The 21,817-nt window shown below is 49.8% G+C and overlaps 1 protein-coding gene across 1 annotated transcript in view; it reads right to left on the reverse strand.

Moving 5' to 3' along the window:
- Srl (sarcalumenin) overlaps positions 1 to 21,817 on the reverse strand; it is a 41,864-nt gene that overhangs the window by 10,266 nt on the left and 9,781 nt on the right. The window contains exons 2-3 of the mRNA XM_041676661.1: positions 4,266 to 4,367; positions 2,501 to 2,596 (exon numbers count right to left, since the gene is read on the reverse strand). Of these exons, the coding sequence (XP_041532595.1) occupies positions 2,501 to 2,596; positions 4,266 to 4,335 (166 nt within the window). The 5' untranslated portion in view covers positions 4,336 to 4,367. The remainder of the gene's footprint in view (positions 1 to 2,500; positions 2,597 to 4,265; positions 4,368 to 21,817) is intronic.

Consider the following 21,817-nt stretch of genomic DNA (forward strand, 5'->3'; position numbering starts at 1 on the left):
GTCTGGAGTCGCAGTGACGGGGCACCTTAGCGTGTCTAGAGTCTGAGGTGTAGCCCCAGCATGGCAAAAATGAGTAACACTTTCAAAACTGGCAAACTGTGGTGGAGCACAAATTGTCTGGTATGTTCTGTGAGTACAGATTAGACTATTTCAAGGAGAATTTGCAACAATAATCAATTATAATGTTCCATATTAATTTTTTAAACATTTATTTATGGAGCTGGGATGTTCCAGAGGATAAATTGTGGGAGTTGGTTCTCTCCTTCCACCTTGTAGGTTATCAGGGCTGGAAGAAGGTGCTTTTACCCCCTGAGCCATCTTGTTGGCCCCTCTACTGTAGTATTTTAAAAACAAGCGAGCAAGCAAACAAAACATGCCCTACAAATATCTATGCACAAAACATACAGTAATTATACTAGTGTTTGAAATGTTTTAATTTCATTTTTTCCCAGACAACCTCTCACTTAAAGCTGAGGGTGGCCTGAATTCACCTGTAGCCCAGACTGGCTTTAAATGCTCAGCGATCCTCTTGCCTCCGCCTGCCCAGTGCTGGAAGTCCAGGCATAGCCACTATACCCAGTCCTGGAGCACTACATTTTTTAATTTATCTGATGTGTACATAATGATGTTTGCATGTGTGTAAGTGTGCACAGTGTGGTGTGTGTACGAGGTCAGAGGACAACTTTCAGGGGCTGATTCTCTCCTTCTACCATGTGGAGTTCAGGAACTTGGAGGCAAGTACCTTTGCCTGCTGAGCCGCCTCACTAGCCCCACATGTGTGGGGAGGGATAACTTTTTAAGCTCCTGCTCTCACTCTGTAGACCAGACTGACCTCAAACTCACAGAGATCCGCCTGCCTCTGCCTCCTGAGTGCTGGGACTAAAGGTGTGAGCCACCACTCACAGCTACTAGCCCCATTTTAAAAAAAAATAGAACAGGGTAAGCACCTATTGTCCCTCGGAAATTAGATACTGGTTGTACAGAGCCTAGTGTGTTCTTAGAAGACAGGGCCAAAATTCCTCAATAAAGAATAATGGAGAGTCATGCATGCATGCACAACATGTATATGTATAAACACACATGTATGCACAGTTGGTATAATATGATTCCATGTATGTAAGAAGAAAAAGGCATTTCTATGCTCATAGATACAGAGTAATTGTCTGGAAGATTCTATTACTTCCTGTAGTCTTGAGCAATATAACAAGAAACTGAGTGGGTGTTTCCGGGAGTAGAATTAGATTGAAGATCAAGAAAGAAACTGTGTTTGTGTCTATGCGCATGTGTATGTGTGTGTGAGTGTATGTCTGTATGAGTGTGTGAGTGTATATGTGTATGTGTGTGTGAGTGTATGTGTGTGAGTGTATATGTGTATGTGTGAGTGAGTGTGTGAGTGTATATATGTATGTGTGTGTGAGTGTGTGTGTCTATGTGCATGTGTATGTGTGTGTGAGTGTATGTCTGTATGAGTCTGAGACTGTATGTATATGTGTGAATGTGAGTGTATGTCAGTATGAGTGTGTGAATGTATGTGTGTGAGTGTATATGTGTATGTGTGAGTGTGAGTATGTGAGTGTGTGTGTGTGTGTGTGTGTGTGAGAGAGAGAGAGAGTGATGTGGTGTTTTGGAGACAGTTCTTCCCATGTAGTAGCCCAGAACTCACTGTGTAGCCTGATCTGGCCACAGTGTTATGATTCTCCTGCTTCTGCCTCCCCAAATCTAGGATTGTAGTTATATGCCATCACGCCTGGCTTTGTTTCAGTATAAATTATTTCATATTATTTGAATACAATTGAAACAAGGATGTCTTACTTTTATCATTTTAAAAGCCAAGTTTTAAAGAATCCAGGTCCTATGCCGGGGGCAGTAGGACGTGTGTAAAGCCAGCTCTCAGAAAGCTAAGACAGGAGCTTCCAAAGTTCAAGGCCAGCATGGTGAGACTTTGTCCCAGAAATCAACAGCAGCAGCCAGGTGTCGTGACACATGCACTTGGGAGGCAGAGGAAAGCAGATCTCTGTGAGTTTGAGGTCAGCCTGATCTACAGAGACAGTTCCAGGACAGCCAGGGCTACACAGAAAAACCCTGTCTCAAAAACATACATACACAAAAAAAAAATCATCACTGTCATCACCCAGGCCCAAAGGAGGCTTCCCAGAGGAGCAATAAGGAGGCAGGAGAAATACGGTCATATGGAGGCCCATGTGAATAGGGAGCCTGGTGGCCCTTGAGCCCAGGAGGGATCTAACAGGCCTTACACCTGGAAATTAAAATGCCTACTGCTGAGACAAAGTGCTTGACAATGAAACCTGTCACCCTCTTAGAGTACTGAGCACTCGCTGCTCTAGGAAAGACCACTTCCGAGGCCTGAGTTCCTGTCCTCCGCTCCTCCTGGAGTCCTAGCACAGACCACACATGAATCTCGTGAGCCTACGTAGGCACCAGAGAGGTGTGCCTGGGTAAAGGGCCAGAGCCCAGTTCAGGGTCGCGATGTTGTTTGTACCTGTGATCTCATGCTGTCGCAGCTCATTGTACTTGTAAGACTGCTCCAGGGGCTTGATGGACGTATGGTAGATCTTCCGAAGCCGCTGCAGTACCGCTGGGAGGAAGGAGGAGGGAGTGAGCATCAGGCAGGCCACACACACACACACACACACATACACACACACATACACACACACACATACACACACACATACACACACACACACACATACACACACACACACACACACACACACACACACACACTGCTGCTGCTCCTCACTCTAGGGCCATCTCACACCCTGAAAGAGTCTCTCTCTGCCTGTGAGGAGAGTCACTGCAGTCCAAGATCGTGACAGGATTGTGTTTAGGAAGGAATTGGTCCCCATCCCACCCTCATAAATCCTCAACAAAAAAACATTTTCCTACCCAATCTGCAAAACCTCCTGATGTATTTAAGAAACAAAGCAAAAACTAATTCTTGGCCGAGCACTATGTTATACACTTTTAATCCTAGCATTCAAGAGACAGAGTGACTGGTTTTCTGTGATTCCAGTAGCATCTTGATCTACACAGCAAGTTCCAAGCAACCAGGTTACATAGTGGGACATTGTCTCAATAATAATAATAATAATAATAGAAGACTTATTCTTGGGCAGGTATATGGCTCAGTTGGTAAAGTGCTTACCTGTCATGCACGAGCACAGAAACCTGAGTTCAATCCCTAGTCCCATAAAAACAGAAAAAAAAAAGATGTGTAGGCACACACCTACAATATCTACTAAGGGGTGATAGCAGGAAGATCAGGGGTTCAAGGTTATCCTCTGCTGCAGGGAGTTTGAGGCCAACCTGAGCTACATGAGACACTGTCTCAAGAATAATTAAATCGAAACCTAATACTCTCTTCCTTCCTCACTTCAATGGTGCATCCAGAAAAGCTAGGGTGCTTTCAGCCTGGCTGAAAACTCTGTCCTTGGGAGATGAGAATCTCACGTCTGTGCTCTGTTTGTGCTGTCAAGGTCTAGAGCATAAGGAAGCCAGGTGCCCAGCAGGCCTGTGGCACAATGCTTCCTGGGGGATTCAGCCATGCCCCATGTTCTGGGGGAGCAGAAACCTAGGGTGCAACTGAGAACTTTGTGGGGTGTGTGTAGCACAAGAGGACAGGATGGGGAGCAAGAATCGGAACAATAAGGTTCTAGTCCTTGCGCTGCCATTCTCTGGCTCTGTGCCAAGAGCAAATTGCTGTATTAATCTGTGCCTGGCTAGTTAATCAATCAAGAAAAGATAACAAGCCCCCATTGAATCCTTGATTCACTGTGGGGGCGAAGTAAAACATAAATATGAAAGAGTTTGTAAACTAAAATCCAAGCAGATAGGATGGATTCTTATTAACCATCCTCCCTCCACAAGGACAGTGGTGGGGTGGTGGGGTGGTGGGGTGGTGGGGTGGTGGGGTGGTAGGGTGGTGAGGTGGTAGGGTGATGGGGTGGTGGAGTGGTGGGGTGGTGGGGTTGTAGGGTGGTGGGGTGGTGGAGTAGTGGGGTGGTGGGGTGGTGGGGTGGTGGGGTGCACCCTACAGATGATGGCTCTGGAGTTCACCCTCTGTTCTGTCACTGTGTCCTCTGCTTGGTTATCTTCTTCGTCCCCCATCCTTGGCCTTGTTCACAGAGTTACCTCACATACCCCCCTTGCCCAGGGTTCTCCTCTTCTCTGTGGTGCCCTCTGGCCTCAGCACTACAGAGCTCTGGTGCCCTGGATCCCAGCCCAGCCCCTTCCCCAGGCACCTGTGTAATCGTCAGCTGGCTTGTCTTCATTCAGCATCAGGGTTTTCTCAATGTGGGAGCGGTCCCTCATGGGAGCCTCTTCACTCACATCCTCCGTCTCTTCTGGAAAGGAAAGCAGACAGTGCAGGGTCAGAGCAAATCTAAACCAGGAAACTTGTAAGCCTCACAGAGATGGAGCAGAGCTGGGCCTCAGGTAGACACAGAGCAAAGTTGCCAAGTTGGATGAATTTGAAATGTAAATACAACTTTCAAGACCCATGATCTATGTGTGTGTTCATGTATGTAGAAGTGTACAGGAGCATGCATGAGCACGTGTGTGGGGGACTACATGGAGGTCAGAGGTCAATCTCTGATGTCATTCTTCCAGATCTATCCACCTGTTGATTTATTTCCCTGTCTTTATTTTTAACGAGGTCTGTCATTACTCACCAACTAGGCTCGACTGGTCTGTGATCCCCAAGGATCTGTGTGTCTCTGCTCACAGTGTTGGACTTACAAGAGCCCAGCACCACCCCTATCTTTTTACACAGGAGGTGGAGATCAAACTCTGGTCCTCACAGCTGGGCAGTGAGCGTTTCAGTGACTGCGATGGCTGGTTTCCGTGTCAGCTGGGCACACATTAGTGTCGCCTGAGCAGGGAGCCTCCTTCGAAGAACTGTCTTGATGGCCTCAATTACTGTAGGAAAGCTAGCTGAGCAAAGCCGAGGGAACGAGTCAGTAAGCAGTGTTCCTCCATGACCTTAGCATCAGTTCCCACCTCAGTTTCCCTCAAGGAGATGGACTGTAACCTATAAGCCAAATACGTTCTCTTCTCCTAGTTGTTTTGGTCAGTGTTTTGTCACAACAGAAAACAAACGAGGACACTGGGATACTATCACCCCACCCTGTTGACTGTAGTCATCTGTTCAACTGCGCTGAGCCTAGAGTGTGGTGACGGTGACACTATCACCCCACCCCGTTGACTGTAGTCATCTGTTCAACTGCGCTGAGCCTAGAGTGTAGTGACGGTGACACTATCACCCCACCCCGTTGACTGAAGTCATCTGTTCAACTGCGCTGAGCCTAGAGTGTAGTGACGGTGACACATACCTATGTATGATCTTAGCAACCAAGAGGCCAAGACAAGTGCCTCTCAAGGTCTAAGCCAGTCCAGGCTGTATAGAAAGACCTTATTTCAAAAAATAAAATAAATGCATTGAACACATATCACATGTCAGGTGCCAAATGTCATGCTGGCACTCCAGGGACACCTACACAGGCATGGCTCCTGTCCTTAGCGAGTCATCCTACAGCCTAATGGGAACGAGCTGACGAGCTGTCTTTAAAATGTGGTAATTCTGAGCAGCAAGGAAGCTAGAGCAGCTCTGAGGGCCTAAGAATGTCTGCAGATTTGGGGGGTGAGGTGGGAGGGGGCAGAAAACCCTTCCTGACTTCCTGACTTCTGCTGATGCGCCGGAGATAGTAAAGAAAAGAAAGTAGTTTTCTGTGATGGGCCACACAGGGTGCTTGGCAAGGAGTGGCCCAGGTGCTCCAGGAGCTGACTTAAAGACCGCCACAGGGGCCTGCATTTTATCCCCAGGGCATAGAAAGCCGTTTGCCAACTGAGGAAACATCTCATCAGAATAGTGTTGATGGGAAATGGAAGGAAGCAGGTGTGTGACTGTACCTGTCTGTGCTGGCAGTCACACACAGGTCAGCTGTCCCGATGACTGAGCAAACAAGAGACACCCATACCTGATGAGTCCTGGGAAGGATGTTGTTCATGCTCCCTGGTCTCTGAGGTCACTCATTTCTAGCAAAGCTGCCTATTCAGGGACCTTAGATTAGGAGGGTGTAGCTTAGGCTTGTGGGGTAGAGGGAGGCCAGGATCTGCATGTCTTACGCAGCGTATCTTGCAGTTTCTGCTCCCAGGTCAGATTAGGAAAGAGAGAAGGGGAAGAGCTTACTGCTCCTTACATAAAGAGCACAAAAAGTCCACTAAGTTCCACAAGAAGTCAGGCGTGTGGTGCGTGGCTGTAACCTCGAGACTGAGGCAGGAGAATCAGGAACTCAAAGCCGCCTTGACTATTACACAATGAGTTCATGCCTGGCCTGGAATACATAAACTCCTGTCTCAAAGCGGGAAATGGCTTAAGGAAATCTATAAGAAGGTCACCTGGAAACGTGATAGTCATAGCAGGACCCAGCCTGTGCCCTACAAGGCACCTTCTGTTCTATCCACACATACAGCATGAGGTCTGCCAGTCCTGACCATGGCACCCCCATCAGCCCCAGCCCTCCTCCTTCCCTGTCCTTTGAGGGCTATCCTACTCTAAAGGGGCATCTGAGAGCAGTCAGCCTCAGCTCTCACACCATCGTCCTGACCCCGATTCCTGACGTTCACACCTTATGCCGGAAGTCTTCGCCAGCAGACTCAATGGAAGAAGAGTGCCTGTGCTTCCTAACCTGCCCCGCCAACTCCCTGCACCTCCTTCCGCCAGCCAGTCTCAGGACTGCAAACCTGACATCAGTTCCCTTGTCCTTAAGGCTGACCCACATCTACCAGTTCTAAAGAGGGCTCCTGTCTGTGCTGGTAGTCACATACAGGTCAGAAATGGTCAGGTCCCTCTGAAGCCTCCTGCTAGATCCATCTACACTAAAGGTTGGGTGGCTAAGGAACTGCCTACGTGGGCTCTCTGGGCTGATCAGAGGAACAGGGCCCTGCCTATCACACCCAGAACTAACCGAGGGCTATCACACACCCCGTATTTGTCCCACAATGTACAAGAATGTGTAAGAATGTAAAGAATGCATCTGGGATTGCCTTGAGGAATGAATTCCTACCCTGGTGAGCAATTACAGGATTCCCTCTGCCCTGTTGTCTTTCTTTGGATGCCTCCGCCTCTGCATCCTGGGTCTTGCCACCCTCAGACCCCGCGTCCAAATCTTCCACATCAAGCTGGATGCCTTCCTCCTCATGTTCTGTGGTTCCTGCTGCTTCCTGGGGCTCCCCAGCCTCCCCAGAGCCGTTTCCCTCTTCTTCTGAGCTAGCTCCATCACCGCTGTCTTCTTCAGACTCCTCCTTAGATGGAGCTCCTCCTTCTTCACTTCCTCCTTCTTCATCACCCTCTTCCTCAGAGGAGGCCTGAGCCAGGCCCTCCTCAGGCGTCCCTGATACCTGGGCCTCAGGAGGGTAGTTCTCTGTCTCCCTGTCCTTGGAACCCTGGGTGTCCCCAGACTGTTCACTGGCTTCTATAGCCAAGCCAGCCTCCTGGCTAGGTCTAGGCTCCCCTTGGTCCTCAACCTTCTCCCCAGCTTCTGTATCCACCTCAGCTTTTGATTCTTCTCCAGCAGATGTGGCATCCAGGGCTGTAACTAGCTCTGTAGGCTGGTGACCAGACCCTGGGCTAGCCTCGACTTCTTTTTGAGAGGAAAGGACTTGGCTCTGGTCAGCTGCTCCTTCTGCAGCTTCTCCTGCCTCTCCTCCAGAAGACGTGTTGTCAGAGACTGCATCTAGGTCAGTGGACTGGTGATCGGGCCCTACAGTGGCTTCCTCTTCTGACCGCAGGCTGTGGCTCGGGGGCTGGTCCTCTGCCCCCTCCCTGGCTTCTGCAGCCATATCAGCCTCTGATTCATCTCCAGCAACTGTGGCATCCTGGACTCCATCTAGTTCTGCGGAGTGGTGACCAGACCCTGTGTTGCCCTTGTCCCTTGCCTCCACTGTATAGACCTCTTCACCCTCTACGCTAGGGGAAATCTGGGTGGCTGTGGACTCTGTTGTCCCTGCTGCTGCCTCTTCCACGGGGCTACCACCTAAGAGTCCCTGGAATTCCCCAGGGGTCCCACTACTCCCTTCTTGTACTTCTGCCCCCACACTGGCAGTCCCCTCCTGTCCTGGTTGCCCTCCGGAACCAATCTCTGGCCTCTCTTCTTCTGGCCCCTCCACCCCTCCTGGAGGAAGGGTGTCTGCTGCTGCGGGGCCCTTCTCTTCCTCCCCATGCCCTTCGGTATCTCCAGATGGAGCTGACTCTGCAGCTGAGGTATTAGACAGGCTAGCTTCGGATTCGGAGCCCTGGCCGTTGGCAGTGGAAGGGGCCCCTGCTGGTGTCTGCTCCAAGCTCTCAGCCTCCCTGCCGTCTGGGTAGTGAAGGAGCAGGTTCTTGTCTCCAGGGGCCGCATCTGCATAAAGCGCCCTTTCTTTCTCCTCTAGACTTGCATCTCCAGCAGAGAAATGATTCTCCAACAAATTGCCAACATCTTCTGTGCCACCCGCAGCAGAGACTTGCAGTTCTAAATGATTAGAACATGATTGGTCAGTTCACAGGGTTGGCACTTGCCCTGCTTCTCTAGAGTCTATGTCAGGCTAGCTCCCACGGCAGAGAGCACCATATGTGCCTGGCGTCCAAGTTATGCCTCCCAACTTGGGTCCTCTGGACCACGCCTCCCTCCGAGCCTCTGGGGGTCTACAGGAGTTAGAGGACTGACTTTCTGTCCGCTAAGGGAGTCAGCTGCTGTAGTAACTCAAGAACCCCAAAGCCTGACCCTGACCTTCAAGCCTTCCCCCGGGTCCTGATGACTATATGTGGACAGAAACTTTTGTGAGCTCTTCCAGTCCTTCCTCAACCTTGCAACGGGCGTGGCACGTGCCACCTGGCTCCTGAGATGTTCCAAGATGGGACAAATGCTCGTGCATTCCTCTCCTTGTCAGTTCCTAGAGTCATTAACCAGCAAGCTCTTTATACTGCTATCAGCATTGGAGCGAGAACAGGTGTTTGCAGGCTAGATAATCTTAGGGGATTACTTGTGGCTCTCAGCTTTATTAAGTCACACATCTAAGCCTGTCCCCTTAAGGGCAGGCGTTCACTGGCCTCTCTACCTCAGATTAGAGGGAACAGGGCCTGAGGAGGAGACATCCAAAATGGGTAGGGCCTGGGCTTCCCATTGGCCTCAGCCAACCCCTTCTGAGGGGATCCCCTTCTAAGGTCCTGCAGCTGTACCCACAGAGCAGAGGGCACGGGGAGAACAGAACAAACATGGTCCCAGTCTGTGCCAGAGACTGCCACCAAGGGTCAAGCTGGGTATTTTTGGAAAATGGGGTGGAAGCGAAGCTTAGACCTATCCCTTCTGGCCTTCCCTCACAAACTGGGAGCTCCTTAAAGAGGAGGCCTGCAGGAAAAGCTGCAAGCCCACGGGAAGGGAAGGAAGACAGTCCTTCTAAGGGAAAGCCTGGTACTTCCCTCATCGAAGTAAGAAGCCTTCCTGTCTCCAGGCATCCCACCCCTGGCCGGTTCTCAAAAGGCGGGGGCAGTCTCCAGCCATTAGGAATGGGTGTTTTCTCACTAGCTCCCACAGTTAGTCAACCTGTGTCAGCTCCTGAAGGATGGGGAGCTGCTGGTCACCAATTCTAGAGGACCCCTGTATACAAATGTGTAAAACTTCACCCCAAGCACACTAGTATGCACAGCTGTTTGTAAGCTTGCTTGTCCTGCCTGGCAGATTGTACACCCAAATTAGTGATGGTCTTTGGTTTACCACAGACTCACGACCACCATGTGGCTAAGAGGTGAATGATACACAGAACTGCCGACTCCTAGCTCACAAGGTAGTCAGGAGACACCAGAACCTTCGTGGGGATCCCAGTCCCTGACTGCATGCACCCTCTTTCCAGGATCATGCTTCTGGATCCTGGGTAGCAAGATGGATCTTAATTGTGTATTCTCAGCAATCAAGACCCTTGCCTACCCTACAGAAAATTCTAGAAGAAGTCTACATTTACATGAGGAAACCAGTAAGAATTCCTGGTTCCTTAGTCTCAGCAGGATGAGGGAACTAAATATTACTTGCCCCAATTCCTTCCCCTGCCGTTCTATCTTCCTAGTCTCTGAGAAGAATCTGTGGTAGGAATTTGTTTTAACCCAAAGAAACTGACAGTCCTCTGAGCAGTAAGTTGTATAAAATACGAGATGCATTCATGTAATTATTTACTAAGCTAGGCAATGGAAAATATTTACGAAGACTTACCTGCTTCTGAAAAACAAGTATTTTCTTTCTCTCTCTCTCTCTCTCTCTCTCCCTCTCTCTCTCTCTCTCTCTCTCTCTCTCCCTCCCTCCCTCCCCCTCCCCCCTCCCTCCCCCCCTCCCTCTTTTGTTTTGTTTGAGACATGGTTTCTCTGTGTAGCCCTGGCTGTCCTGGAACTCAGAGATCCTCCTGCCCGGGATTAAAGGTGTGCGCCACAGCTGCCCAGCTACTTCCATCCCTTTTACAGGTGAGAAGACTGAAATTCAGGGCCCTGCATATGTCCCGTGGCTATTAACAGGCTGAGGACCTTTGACTTTTGACCTGGAAAGGAGACTGCCTGACTCTGAGCGGGGTTATCACTACTCCAAGTGTGACCCAGAGACCAGCTTCTTCCTCGGCATCACCCCAGAGCTTTCTGGAGATGCATGGATCAGAATACTTATTTAGCAAGATGCCCCAGATGACTAATTCACACATTGCTATGGTCTCCACATCTTCCTCTCCTCTCCTTTCCTGTGACACATGGAGTCACCTTGTTCCTGATTCTTGATTTCCTCCCCTTCTGGCCACATTTAAACTATCCATGAGGCAACCCTAGCAACAACAATAAAAACATATCTTCAGTAATCTCAGCACACAAAGCCAAAACCACTGCAGTGTCTAAGACAAACAGTTTGACCCCAAGGCTTCTGCTCCCAGCCCTCCGCACTGGGAGGATCCCCACTGGGGCTTCCAGTTTTGGTTGGGCCTCTGGAACCTGGCGCCTTCCCTCAAAACAGCAGTAGTTACAGCATTTCCTCGCTATATCTAACCCTTGGCACAGGCTCTTGTTGCTCTGTGATGACAAAGGTGGGGATGATGGTGGCTGCGGTGCTGACACTCAGCTAAAGAGATCCGGTCTGGCTTCTTCTTTTATTTCTGATATTCTCAAAAGAACGTCTGCAGGGCAGTGGTGGCGCACACCTTTAATCCCGGGCAGGAGGATCTCTGTGAGTTCAAGGCCAATCTGGTCTACAGAGTGAGTTCCAAGACAGCCAGGGCTACACAGAGAATCACAACAGAAGAAGCAAAAAAATCTCTGTCTCCAGTGGGAATGAGATGCCAGCATCACCCAAAGGAGTGTGAGGACCAGATAGTGAAGGGATGCCTGACTGTCACGCTGCTGTGTTTCTGCTTCCAGTTACTGGACCGTGTGCGTATATACATTAACACCTCCCAGCTTTGGTTTTTACACCTTACAGCCAAAGCACCCACCCCTGGCTGCCTGCTAAGCAGTTTGCACCATGGCCTTCCTTCTCAAGCTAAAACCAACTGCTCTGGCAGAAAGTCTTCCACTGAAACCAGCTGTCCTGCTGGGGCTCCCAGAGCTCAACCTCAGGAAGCATTGGACCCAAATCTGTTGTGGGAGGCACATCTGATGCTCAGTTCCCTGAGATCCAAGGCCAGGGTCTTTCCTCCCCTCCTTCTCTGACTCTGCCAGAACCCCCATTGGTGCCCAGAGCAGAAGGGACCAGAAGACACCGAGGATCCCGGTGGGCTGAGTTCTGGTGAGATGAGCGTGGTTCCATATCAGGCCATGAAGTATCCTACTGTATGAACTGCCGCCAACACAGCCAGCTCAGCGCTGGCCAGGCCTGGCCACTGACGTCAAGGCACATGAATAGCAAGCCCCCAGTTCATCCCAAGAGGCCCACGGGAGGCCTAAGCACCTGACAGGCTGAATCCCTGGATCACTCACACTCAGGCTCAGCCTGGCACAAGCCAGCACTACCTCTCCTGGCACCCCCTCCACCATCAGCCCTCTTGGGGAATCTAGGCTTTTTGTTGCTCTCTGGACCTCACACTCCATCAGTGGCTCCTCCTTCTCTCCCCACCGTCAAGCACATTGGCTTTGTTCCTCTACTTCTGCCATATCCATATCCCTTAGCACTTTCTGTGGAGACGGATGAGTTTCCAAGGCCCGTGAATCCCGCTGGAGAGGAGGAAGCTCTGGCTAAGGCTGCCCAGAGGACAAGGTCAGGCTGGGACAGAACCCTTGACTGTGGCCTGGGGCTCTCACTGTACCTCAGTGGTTTACCGGCTTGTGTTTCAGAAGTTCCTCAGGGGAAAGGGAAGATGCAGTAGCGTGGAGACAGGGCCTCCTTCATAGCCCGTACCTCCCTGTGTCTATCTGCCCCACCGTCTACAGGGTGAGAATGGGAGAGGCCTGAAAACCTCAGCCCCCTTCCTTTCTGTTCCTGTACAGGTACAAAACTCTGCACTAGATCCAGTCTTGCCCTCAGTGTTCTGAGACATTTTGAAGTCCTTATTCTTTGATCCTCCTCACAGCCCTCTCCAGCAGAAAAGGCCAGGGCTATCACTCTCTCTTGAAATGAGGAGGCAGACACAGGAAACGTAAGGCATTTGTCTGACAACTCATTCCTGCAGAGTTCTGCCTGGGAATGGTGTGACCATACCTACAAAGTTTTCCAAACACTGAATCCCGGCTCTGGGCCAGTATGCAGCTGTGTTTTATAAGATGATTCTAGAAAATACCAAGGCCCGAGACCCTCAACACTAAGTCTTCCTCAGCACCAACTACCAAGGAGCTCGGTCCCAAAGTTGAAAGTGGAGGTCTAAAGAACAAGTCTCAGAACCTAAGAAATACCTTGTTTATTAATCTGTTTTGAGCACGCCTCAATGTAAATTCTGCTGCAGGTTATCTCTTTAGGATTTGGGGATGGGGTGGGAGTAGGGACAGGGTCTTACTGTGTATCCCTAGTGAGCCTGAACTTACTTTGTAAATCAGTCTGATTTTGAACTCAGAGATCTACCTGCCTCTGCCTCCTCAGGGCTGAGATTAAAGGTGAGTGCTGGCTCCTTAGCAGTCTTTAGTAAGGACAGACTGGCCATGCTCCTGCACAACTCCTCACCCATCTGATCTGAAGCTGTGATGATCAAAGTAACATTCACCACCACGCATACCCACTTATGCAAATGAGCCATCAACAATTATAAAGATGCCAGGGGAAAGTCTTTTCTGCTTCTATACCTTATCAGGAGCACACTGGCCTTGAGGTACACAGGAGTTCCAAGTCCCACAAGTCGCCCTTGGCCCACATCTCATGGGTTGTGTCTCCAAAGTGACTGGGGAACATCAGACCCGTGACGCTGCCGCTACTCTCACCCTTTCGGGAGACCCTGTGTCTTCCAGCAGCAGGCTGACCCTTCCTGCTAACCGTCCTCCATTTGTTTATTCTTCTCACTTGCTCACTTTCTGTATCTCATTCTACGGCGACTGCTCACCATCCAGAGTTCCCTCTCCTGCGTCGCAGGTGACGCCTTCCTCAGACAATGTGGCTGACGGCTGATGCCGTTTGGAATTTCAGCAGAATAATGTCTGCCAGAGCAAAGGCTGTCTCCATCCTCCAGGATCCAGGAACACTCTCTAGCCCGTTGGCCTTTAGCCCTTCCTCCAGACAAGGGAGACAGGGTCCCACAGAAGAGGCAGTGGAGGCTGTCTTTGACTTCATGGCCAAGTCTCTAAAGTCAAGGCTAATCCCACCAGTACAGCTCGTCCCTGGCTGGACGCTGGCCCCCAAATGATTCATCAAGGGAACAGGACACACCAGCAAAGGCAGCAATCACAGAGAACCATCTCAGTGACCAACTACTCAAATTTCACTAACTAAAACTCTAAGACTACCTGCCTTGATTCCTCGGGAACCTTTGGCAGTATCTGCTTCTAGAACCCAGCTCCTACTACCTCTAAATCATCCCTGTGCCACGTCAACCTCACCCTCTCTCCCATTAAGCCAACAACAGGAGCTGTTTGCCTTAGAACAGGGCCTTCTTAGCCCACCCATTTCTTCTTCTTTTGAAAAGGGTCGAAGTCTCTAACACACTTATTTTTAACCTACAGAGTACAGAGAATTGACAGAATAACTATTTTCCACCTCACCTCTAATTCCTGTGAATACTTGGTTTGGGAGGTATAGAGAGAAATTGCTATAAATCCCATGGCCATTGGTAGATCTACGGGTGCTTGTCTAGATGCCAGGGGATCATTAGTGTAGATGATGTTTGTTCGTTTTTGTTTTATTTCTTCGGCTGGTTAGTAGGCTGGTTGCTTGTTTGTTTGTTTTGACATAAGCACTATAGCCTGGCCTGGCTTCAAACTTCTTATGTAGCCAAGGCTAGTCTTCTACTCCTAATCCTTTTGGCTCCACCTCCCAAGTGCTGAGATCACGGGCATGCATCACTATGCCTAGATGTTTGTTTATTTGCTTGCTTTAAGTCAAGGTCCTGCTATATAGTTCCAGCTGGCTTGGTTCTATATAACTCAGCCTGAGGGAGGGAGGGCACTGTGAGCAGGTGCTCCCACACCTGGCTTGCTTATTCGTTTGGAAAGGCGAATATCTCTAGGAGAAGCACAATATTAAGTCCTGAGCTGGGAATGTAGCTGATGGTAGAGTGCTGGCCCAGCACACACCAAGTCCTGGTCCCATCCCCAGAACTGCACAGACTGAGTGTGGTGTCACATGCCAGTATCCCAGCACTTGGGAAGTGATAACAAGAGAATCAAAGGTTCAGGGTTATTGAGTTTAAGGCCAGCCTGGGCTACATAAGACTCTGTCTCAAAAAAAGAAAAAAGGATTAAGTCCTGTTGCCTCCAAGTAAGCTGATAGAAGGAGTGCTCCTTTGAAACTGTTTTTCCAGAGATCAGCACAAAATCCTCACAAGAGTGTCTGGGAGTGACACCCTCACTCTGCAAGGACTAAGCTGGCCGGCCAGGGAAGGAAAGGGGAATGAATGCAGGGTGGAGTCTGAGAAAGACTGAGGCAGGCATCTGACTCCCGCATCTCCTCAGCTCCCAGGCTGAGGAGACTAAATCTCCCTGGCATCTGTAGGGAAGGATGCTAGGAAAAATGATGGTTTAACTTGTGGATGCCAGCAAGGAGATACCCAGTGGGAGCCAAAGGAGTGCAGCTCCCTCTGGATGCCCTGGGTTAGTCACTGGGGCTCAGCAATGAAGGAGAAGGAGCAGTGAGACCAGAGCCACCTCTTTCCCAGCCAAAGGAGGCTGGAGAAGTCTATACTTGGGAGCTGGATCTTCCCAGCCTGGGCCTGAACTGAAGCTTTCCCTGGTTACTTACACCTCACAGGCTGAGGCTTCCCCTGGCCAAATGCCTCATAGGCTGAGAAGGCTTCTGACCCTTAAGTCAAAAGCACCTCATACACCAGTCTGTAGAACCAACCACAATCAGCCTACTTCTTCACCACCTCCTGCAGCTGGGCTCAAACAGTTCAGGGGAGCGGAAGTGCCATAGCTACCGTAGCAGGCCAACAGCACCCAGTCGTACCAGCCCTGCTGCCCACTGCCAGCAGGATAGCCGCCCATTCCAGTGTCTGTTCATAGTGGATGAAGGAGGAAGGGCAAGCCAAAGGCAGGGTGGTCAGCAGTGGGATAGGTATTATGCCCTAGCCTATAGACCTTTATGGAAAAACTGCTCTTTGCCCAGGGCAGTCCACTTTGTCCCTTTGAGAATATCCCCAGATCCATGGCAGACGAGTTCCACTTCTGGCCCCTCTATCCATACTCCCACATCTTGATTTTTAGCCTTATGGTTATTTTTACAATAGAGACTTCTAGAACTGAAGGAAAAGTATAAATTGATTCGTTCAATTCTTATTCCACAAATGAAGAAACCAAGTCCAGAGGAGAAAGAAAAGGGGCATTAGAAGTCCCCCAGAGAGCGAGTATGAGCCAGGACTAAGCACAAACTCTTCTAACCTGTCTTCATGCATGGTTGCTAACCAAATACAGCCAGCCCCCTTTTCCTGTCTAATAATTCTAACCTTTTAGGCCCATGTTTCCACCTGCAAGACCCCGTATACCTTGGCTTGCTCCCTTATTTGCCTTCCCAGCAAGCAGAAACATCTAGAGTAGGTTGGAGGCACAGTTTTGTTTGGAGATTTGGGGGGGGGGGGGAGGTTCCATTGAGAGCCTGAGAAAAGCCACCAGCCTTCACTACGAAGTCTCTGAAATGCCCAAGGTCACAAGGAGATTGCAGAGGTGTCTCAGCAGTCATTGTTGGGAGAGTTAAAAGGGAACAGCCCTAATGCTGATGCTGCCTAGACAGGACAAACTCAGAACTCTAGAGTAGTGGCTCTCAACTGTCCTAGAACTTCAACCCTTTAATACAGTTCCTTGTGTTGTGGTGACCCCCAACCAGAAAATTATTTAATTGCTACTTCATAGCTGTCATTTTGCTACTCTTAGGAATCATAATATAACATCTGTTTTCTAGTGGTCTGGGGCAACCCCTGTGAAAGGCTCATTCAGCCCCTCAAAGGGGCTAAGAACCTCTGCTCCCAGAGTGGATAGGGGGACGTGGGGGAAAGGTGAGGGGAGCAGGAGGAGGGGAGGGAGTGGAAACTGGGATAGGTGTGTAAAATGAGAAAAGATCGTTTTTAAAAATTAATTAATTAAAAAATAAAGAACCTCTGCTTAATGGGTGGTGGCGGCACATTCCTTTAATTCCAGCACTTGGGAGGCAGAGACAAGCGAATCTCTGTGAGTTCAAAGCCAGCCTGGTCTACAGAGTGAGTTTCAGGACAGGCTCCAAAGCTACAGAGAAACCCTGTCTCAAAAAACCAATAAATAAATAAATCTTTAAGAGAGAGAGGCAGGGGAACAAAAATCGATTCTCTCACAGTTCCAAAAGTCAGAGTCAGAATCAAGGCATGAGCTGGGCAATGCTTCCTCCGAGCCCTAAAGGGGAGAGCCTATCTTGCTTCTCTGGCAGTCCCTGACTTACAGCTAGTTCATAGCTGCCTCTTCCAGTGTTTGTCTCCATCTTCACATGACCTTCTCCTCCTTCTTCTCTCCCCAGAAGGAAGCCACCATGTTGGAAACAGAGCCTACCCTTCTCCTAGGAACTCACTCAACAGCCACGGTAGCTCCACATCCCGCAAACAGGTACTTGGCTTAGGACTTAAACATGTCTTGAGGTGTCATGGTGGCCTTTATGTCTGGAATTCCCTCCTGATTTCTACAGGTTCCAGCTTTACCTGTCCCCTCTTGCTAGCCATGTCTCATACCACACCCCTCATGATGTCTTTTGGTACATATCACTTGAGGTCACATGAATCTCTGGCCTCAATTCACTCATGTCCAGACTTCACTACCCTGAGTAACATGACAAGACACAGCCCCCGCTCTCTATGGTAGTGACCTATGTTCCGACTGACATCTCCAGAGAAACGGCCATGCCCAACACCTCTTTAGACTCGTGTTATTCATGCCTGAAGGTTATTATTCAAATCACCTTCACTCAGCACGACTTCCTGACCAGCCTCCAAAATGCCTGTCTCACTGCCAATCCCTGTCCCAGGGCCAACTCCTGCTCACAACTTCAGAGCTCAACTCTGAGGCTCATCCCTCAGGAATTTCCTCCCCATCCCTTAAACTTAGTTCAGTGTGTATGCTCTGTATTCCTGAAGTACCTGTACCCTTTTTCCCCAGGGAGACAGCAGATGTTTAGCTGAGACTTAGCAGCTATCCGTGCACTGTGAGCATCTGATGACTGCTGAGAACACGTGACAATAGCATCCTTTCCCGTCGGTGCTTCTCAGGGCTCTCTAAAAAGAACCACACAGCCACCCCTTCCCGTGGCCCTATGTGTTCCATCAGCCAGAGCCATGAGTGATGTTGCTCCTCAGTGCACCCTTCCAGCTGTTCCTGTCTTATGCAAAGGAAGAACCAGAGCTCTACAGTGACCCAGAGGCCTATGACCTCTGCCCTGCTTCCCCATGTGACCTCATCTCTTCTCCTCTATCACCTTGACTACCCTGTCCACTTTAGAACTCTTGCTCCCTCTTGTTCCTGTCCTTCATGTTCTGTCTTCCCGGACACTTTGCTCTGATGTGATCAAGGCTCACTCCGGCTCCCCACTGCCGACTGTTCCTGTCCTTCATGTTCTGTCTTCCCAGACACTTTGCTCTGATGTGATCAAGGCTCACTCCGGCTACCCACTGCCGACTGTCTCCCACTTAGCCTTGCTTTTTCGCTGGCCCTAGTTATATTTTCCTTTGCTGCATCTATTGTTTTCCAATACGCCGCATAACTTTCTTAGTTTCTTGTGGGTTGGAATTTGCTTCCTTAGCACCAAGAATAGCTATTTGTGTGGATGGACACAGAATGGATGGATGGAAAACAGTCGGATAGAAGATTTTTTTTTTTGACTTGGTAACACAATAGTTCCATAAGACAAGAGAAATGGCTTTGAGCCGTGTCCTGATGCCGGGACTTAACCTCCACAGACCTACTTCTCATGTGACTAAAGGGCCCTAGAAGAGCTGCTTTCCTACCTGACTGTGTAATAACCAAGTGAGCTGAGTTACTGAATAAAATCTCCTCCCCTTTAAGACATTAGGATCCAGTTAGAGGACGAGGTGAGTAGGCAGGAGGCCAGAACTAGCCCCCAGCATCAGCCTGAAAAGGACTGCAGACAGCATGGGACCTGAATAGCTGCTCTTGAGATGGGAGGTTACTTGGGGACAGAGCCACAGGAGACAAGCCAAGTGTGTGAGGGGAGCAGTGATTGTGGGGAGGAGGGAAGGAGAGCGCTGGGGAGCAGAGCACACAAAGCCGAGCTAGTGAGGGAGACCAGTGGGCGCCTTGAAGTAGGCCTTGTGCTCACTGGTGAACATTTTACTATTGTTGTTGCTCTTTTTAAAAAAAAAAAAAGATTTATTTATGTGCTTGTGTGTGCGTGTGCTATCTGTATGTGGGTGCCTGAATAGGGCAGAAAACAGCATCAGATACCCTGTAGGCAGTTGCAAGCCACCTGATACGGTGCTGGGACCCAACTTCAGGTCCTCTGAAAGAGCAGCAAGTACTCTCAACTGCTGAGCATCTCTCCGGTACCCCATCGTGCACATTTCTGAAAAGGTCTGGGCAAAGGTTGAAAGTAATCACCTGATCCTGCTCCCTTCAGAACCAGGATGTGCCACAGTGCCCAGCTTCTAGAACTGCCTGGATGCCCAGACTCAGGCTACCCGCCATGAGGAGCCCCACCTGCTCTACTGTCTGCAGCTGGCAGGAGGTCCGTGAGAATGGCGGCCTCACAGGGTGGTCCTTCAGAAGTTTATTCTGAGCAGCTTCTTCCAAAGATCAAGAGGGCTTCCACATCCCACAGATCCCTCGCTTGGCTCCCACAACACCCAGGAGCTGAGACCAAGAGGGGAAATCGATGTAGGGCCTCACAAAAAAAGCATACTGTGCACAGGCTCCCATCGTCTGAGTCCTAGCTCTCCCTGTCACTACCCACCCAGAAGCCAGTCCTCCCTTCCCTGGGATCCTCCACCTCTAACGTGTTCCATAGCCGAGCATACCCAGGCAGTCACAGCCCACCTCCACGCACCCTTACAAGCTGAGCAGCTGCTCCCGGAATTCTCCACTCCAGCCAGCTGTCCATACATTCATTTAACATGTTTCCCTTGGGCATGTCAGCAGAGCCCCAAATTAGCCACCAAATCCTTGTAGGGGCCAAGACAACAGGTGCCCCTCTGCCCGTCAGAACACTCTTGCCCGAGGGACATAAAAACTAAACATTTGGGGGTAGCAACTACTAGACATCTTGAGGTTCACAGCTAAGGAACGATAGCAGGTTGAACTGTGTGCTCTCAACACGTGGTCCACCATGACCTGGGAATGTGACCTTCTTTGGAAATATGATCTTTGTAGATGTAATTAATTAAGATGAGATCATGTTAATTAGGGTGAACCCTAAGCCAATGTCTTTAATATCTTTATATGATGAGGAAAAAACACAGAATCGCAGACGGGGAGGAGGCCGAAGGAAGGCGGAGCTGAGTCTGGAGAAGTAAAGCAAAAAGCCAGGGTGGCCAAGGGTTCCTGGCAGTCACAGATGCTAGAAAAACCACAAAGGCTTCCTCCACAAAGGCCTTCAGAAACACAGCCCTAACAATGCCTTGATTTTGGATTTCTGGCCCCCCAATTGAGCAAGAACACATTTGTGGGTTTGGTTTGGTGACAGGGTCTCACTGTAGCCTAGGCTGGTCTTGAACTCACAGACATCCACTGTCTTCTATCTCCTAAATGCTGGGTTTTAAGATGTGCGCCACCACACCCAACCATTTCTAATGTTTTAAGCCATCGAGTTTGGGGTGACTTGTTATGGCAACCACAGGAAAATGACATATGAACCAACACTTAAGCCTGGCCCTCAGAAACCTGCCAAACATTCTCCCACACTAAGCCAGATGAGATTTCACTAGTCCCAAGCCCCAGCCCCTACCCCTATAGTCCTGGCATCCTCATGCCTTCAGTCCCAGTTTGAACGCCCCCCTCCCAGCCACAGAGCCTGTCTGACAAGTGCTTCCCCTTCTCTGCTCTCTGGCTGCTTATTTTTAGCCCCTGATTCCATCTACCTTATATGGTCCTCTGTTCATCTCAGGAGTACGGACTACCCCTCTCCTGGTTTGTGAGCTCTGTGAGGACAGAGAATCCCCAAGATATTAACAGCCCTAGCGGCAGTGAAATGCTGAGAGATCCCCGGTTGTTCTTGTCCCATGACATTTGAGGAAGCTGGCAGCACACGTCAAGTGACAGCATCTGCTCCGCAGTGAGAATGCTCTGCTACTGTCACAGCCCTGCTAACGTGAACGTTAAAAAAACATCTAATATCAAAGAACATTTTTTTTTGAGACAGTATCTCACTATGTAGCTCCGGATGTCCTGGAACTCACTATGTAGACCACATCCTCCTGCTTCTGCCTCCAACCGATGGGATTAAAGGCATGCACTGCCATGCCTGGCTCAAAGACTATTTTAAGCATCTGATAGACTTTTATTTTTTTTTTTGAGACAGGGTCTGTATATTCCAGGCTGACCTCAAACTCACTGTACATCCCAGGATACTGGGATGACCTTGAACTTCTGGTCTGTCCCACCCCCACCCCCCCAACCTGTTCCTACCTCCCAAGTACTGGGATTACAGCACACACCACCATGACCAGTTTAAGCTGTGCTAGGGATAAAACCCAGGGCTTTGAAGATGTTAAACAAGCACTCTGCCAGATGAATTGTTTTCCCCCAGCTCCCTTTTTCTTTCATAATCACATAGCCCCTGTGTGGTCAACAGTTGAAGTATTATTATCCCCACTTAGTAGGTAAAGAAACAGGTACAAGATGAGTGTAGTGGCCCGTGTCTATAATCCCAGCATTTAGGGGCTTAATGAAGGAGGGTTATGAGTTCAGGGACAGCTACATAGAGAGACACTGTTAACAGAAAGAAGAGAGGAAGAGGAGGAGCCAAGGGTCTGGCTTTGTCCGTCAAGCTTTTACCTATTGCCATCTAGGGAAAATTCTACTGGAGACAACTGGGCAACCAGATTCTAACCCAATGGCCGCTTGGAGGTGGACCAGGGGCTGCCATTTGGCAGTGGCCTGCTGGAGGAGGGAAGGAAGGAGGGGACTCCCAAGCAAGCTCCAGGGCTCTCCCCTGGCTCAGTTCTGGGCTGAGCTCCCAGCACAGCCCACTTCCTG

This window comes from Microtus oregoni, unplaced genomic scaffold (genome assembly GCF_018167655.1).
Source record: "Microtus oregoni isolate MIOR12 unplaced genomic scaffold, Mior012 000027F_ref0000203, whole genome shotgun sequence".
In the NCBI taxonomy this organism is placed as follows: Eukaryota; Metazoa; Chordata; class Mammalia; order Rodentia; family Cricetidae; genus Microtus; species Microtus oregoni.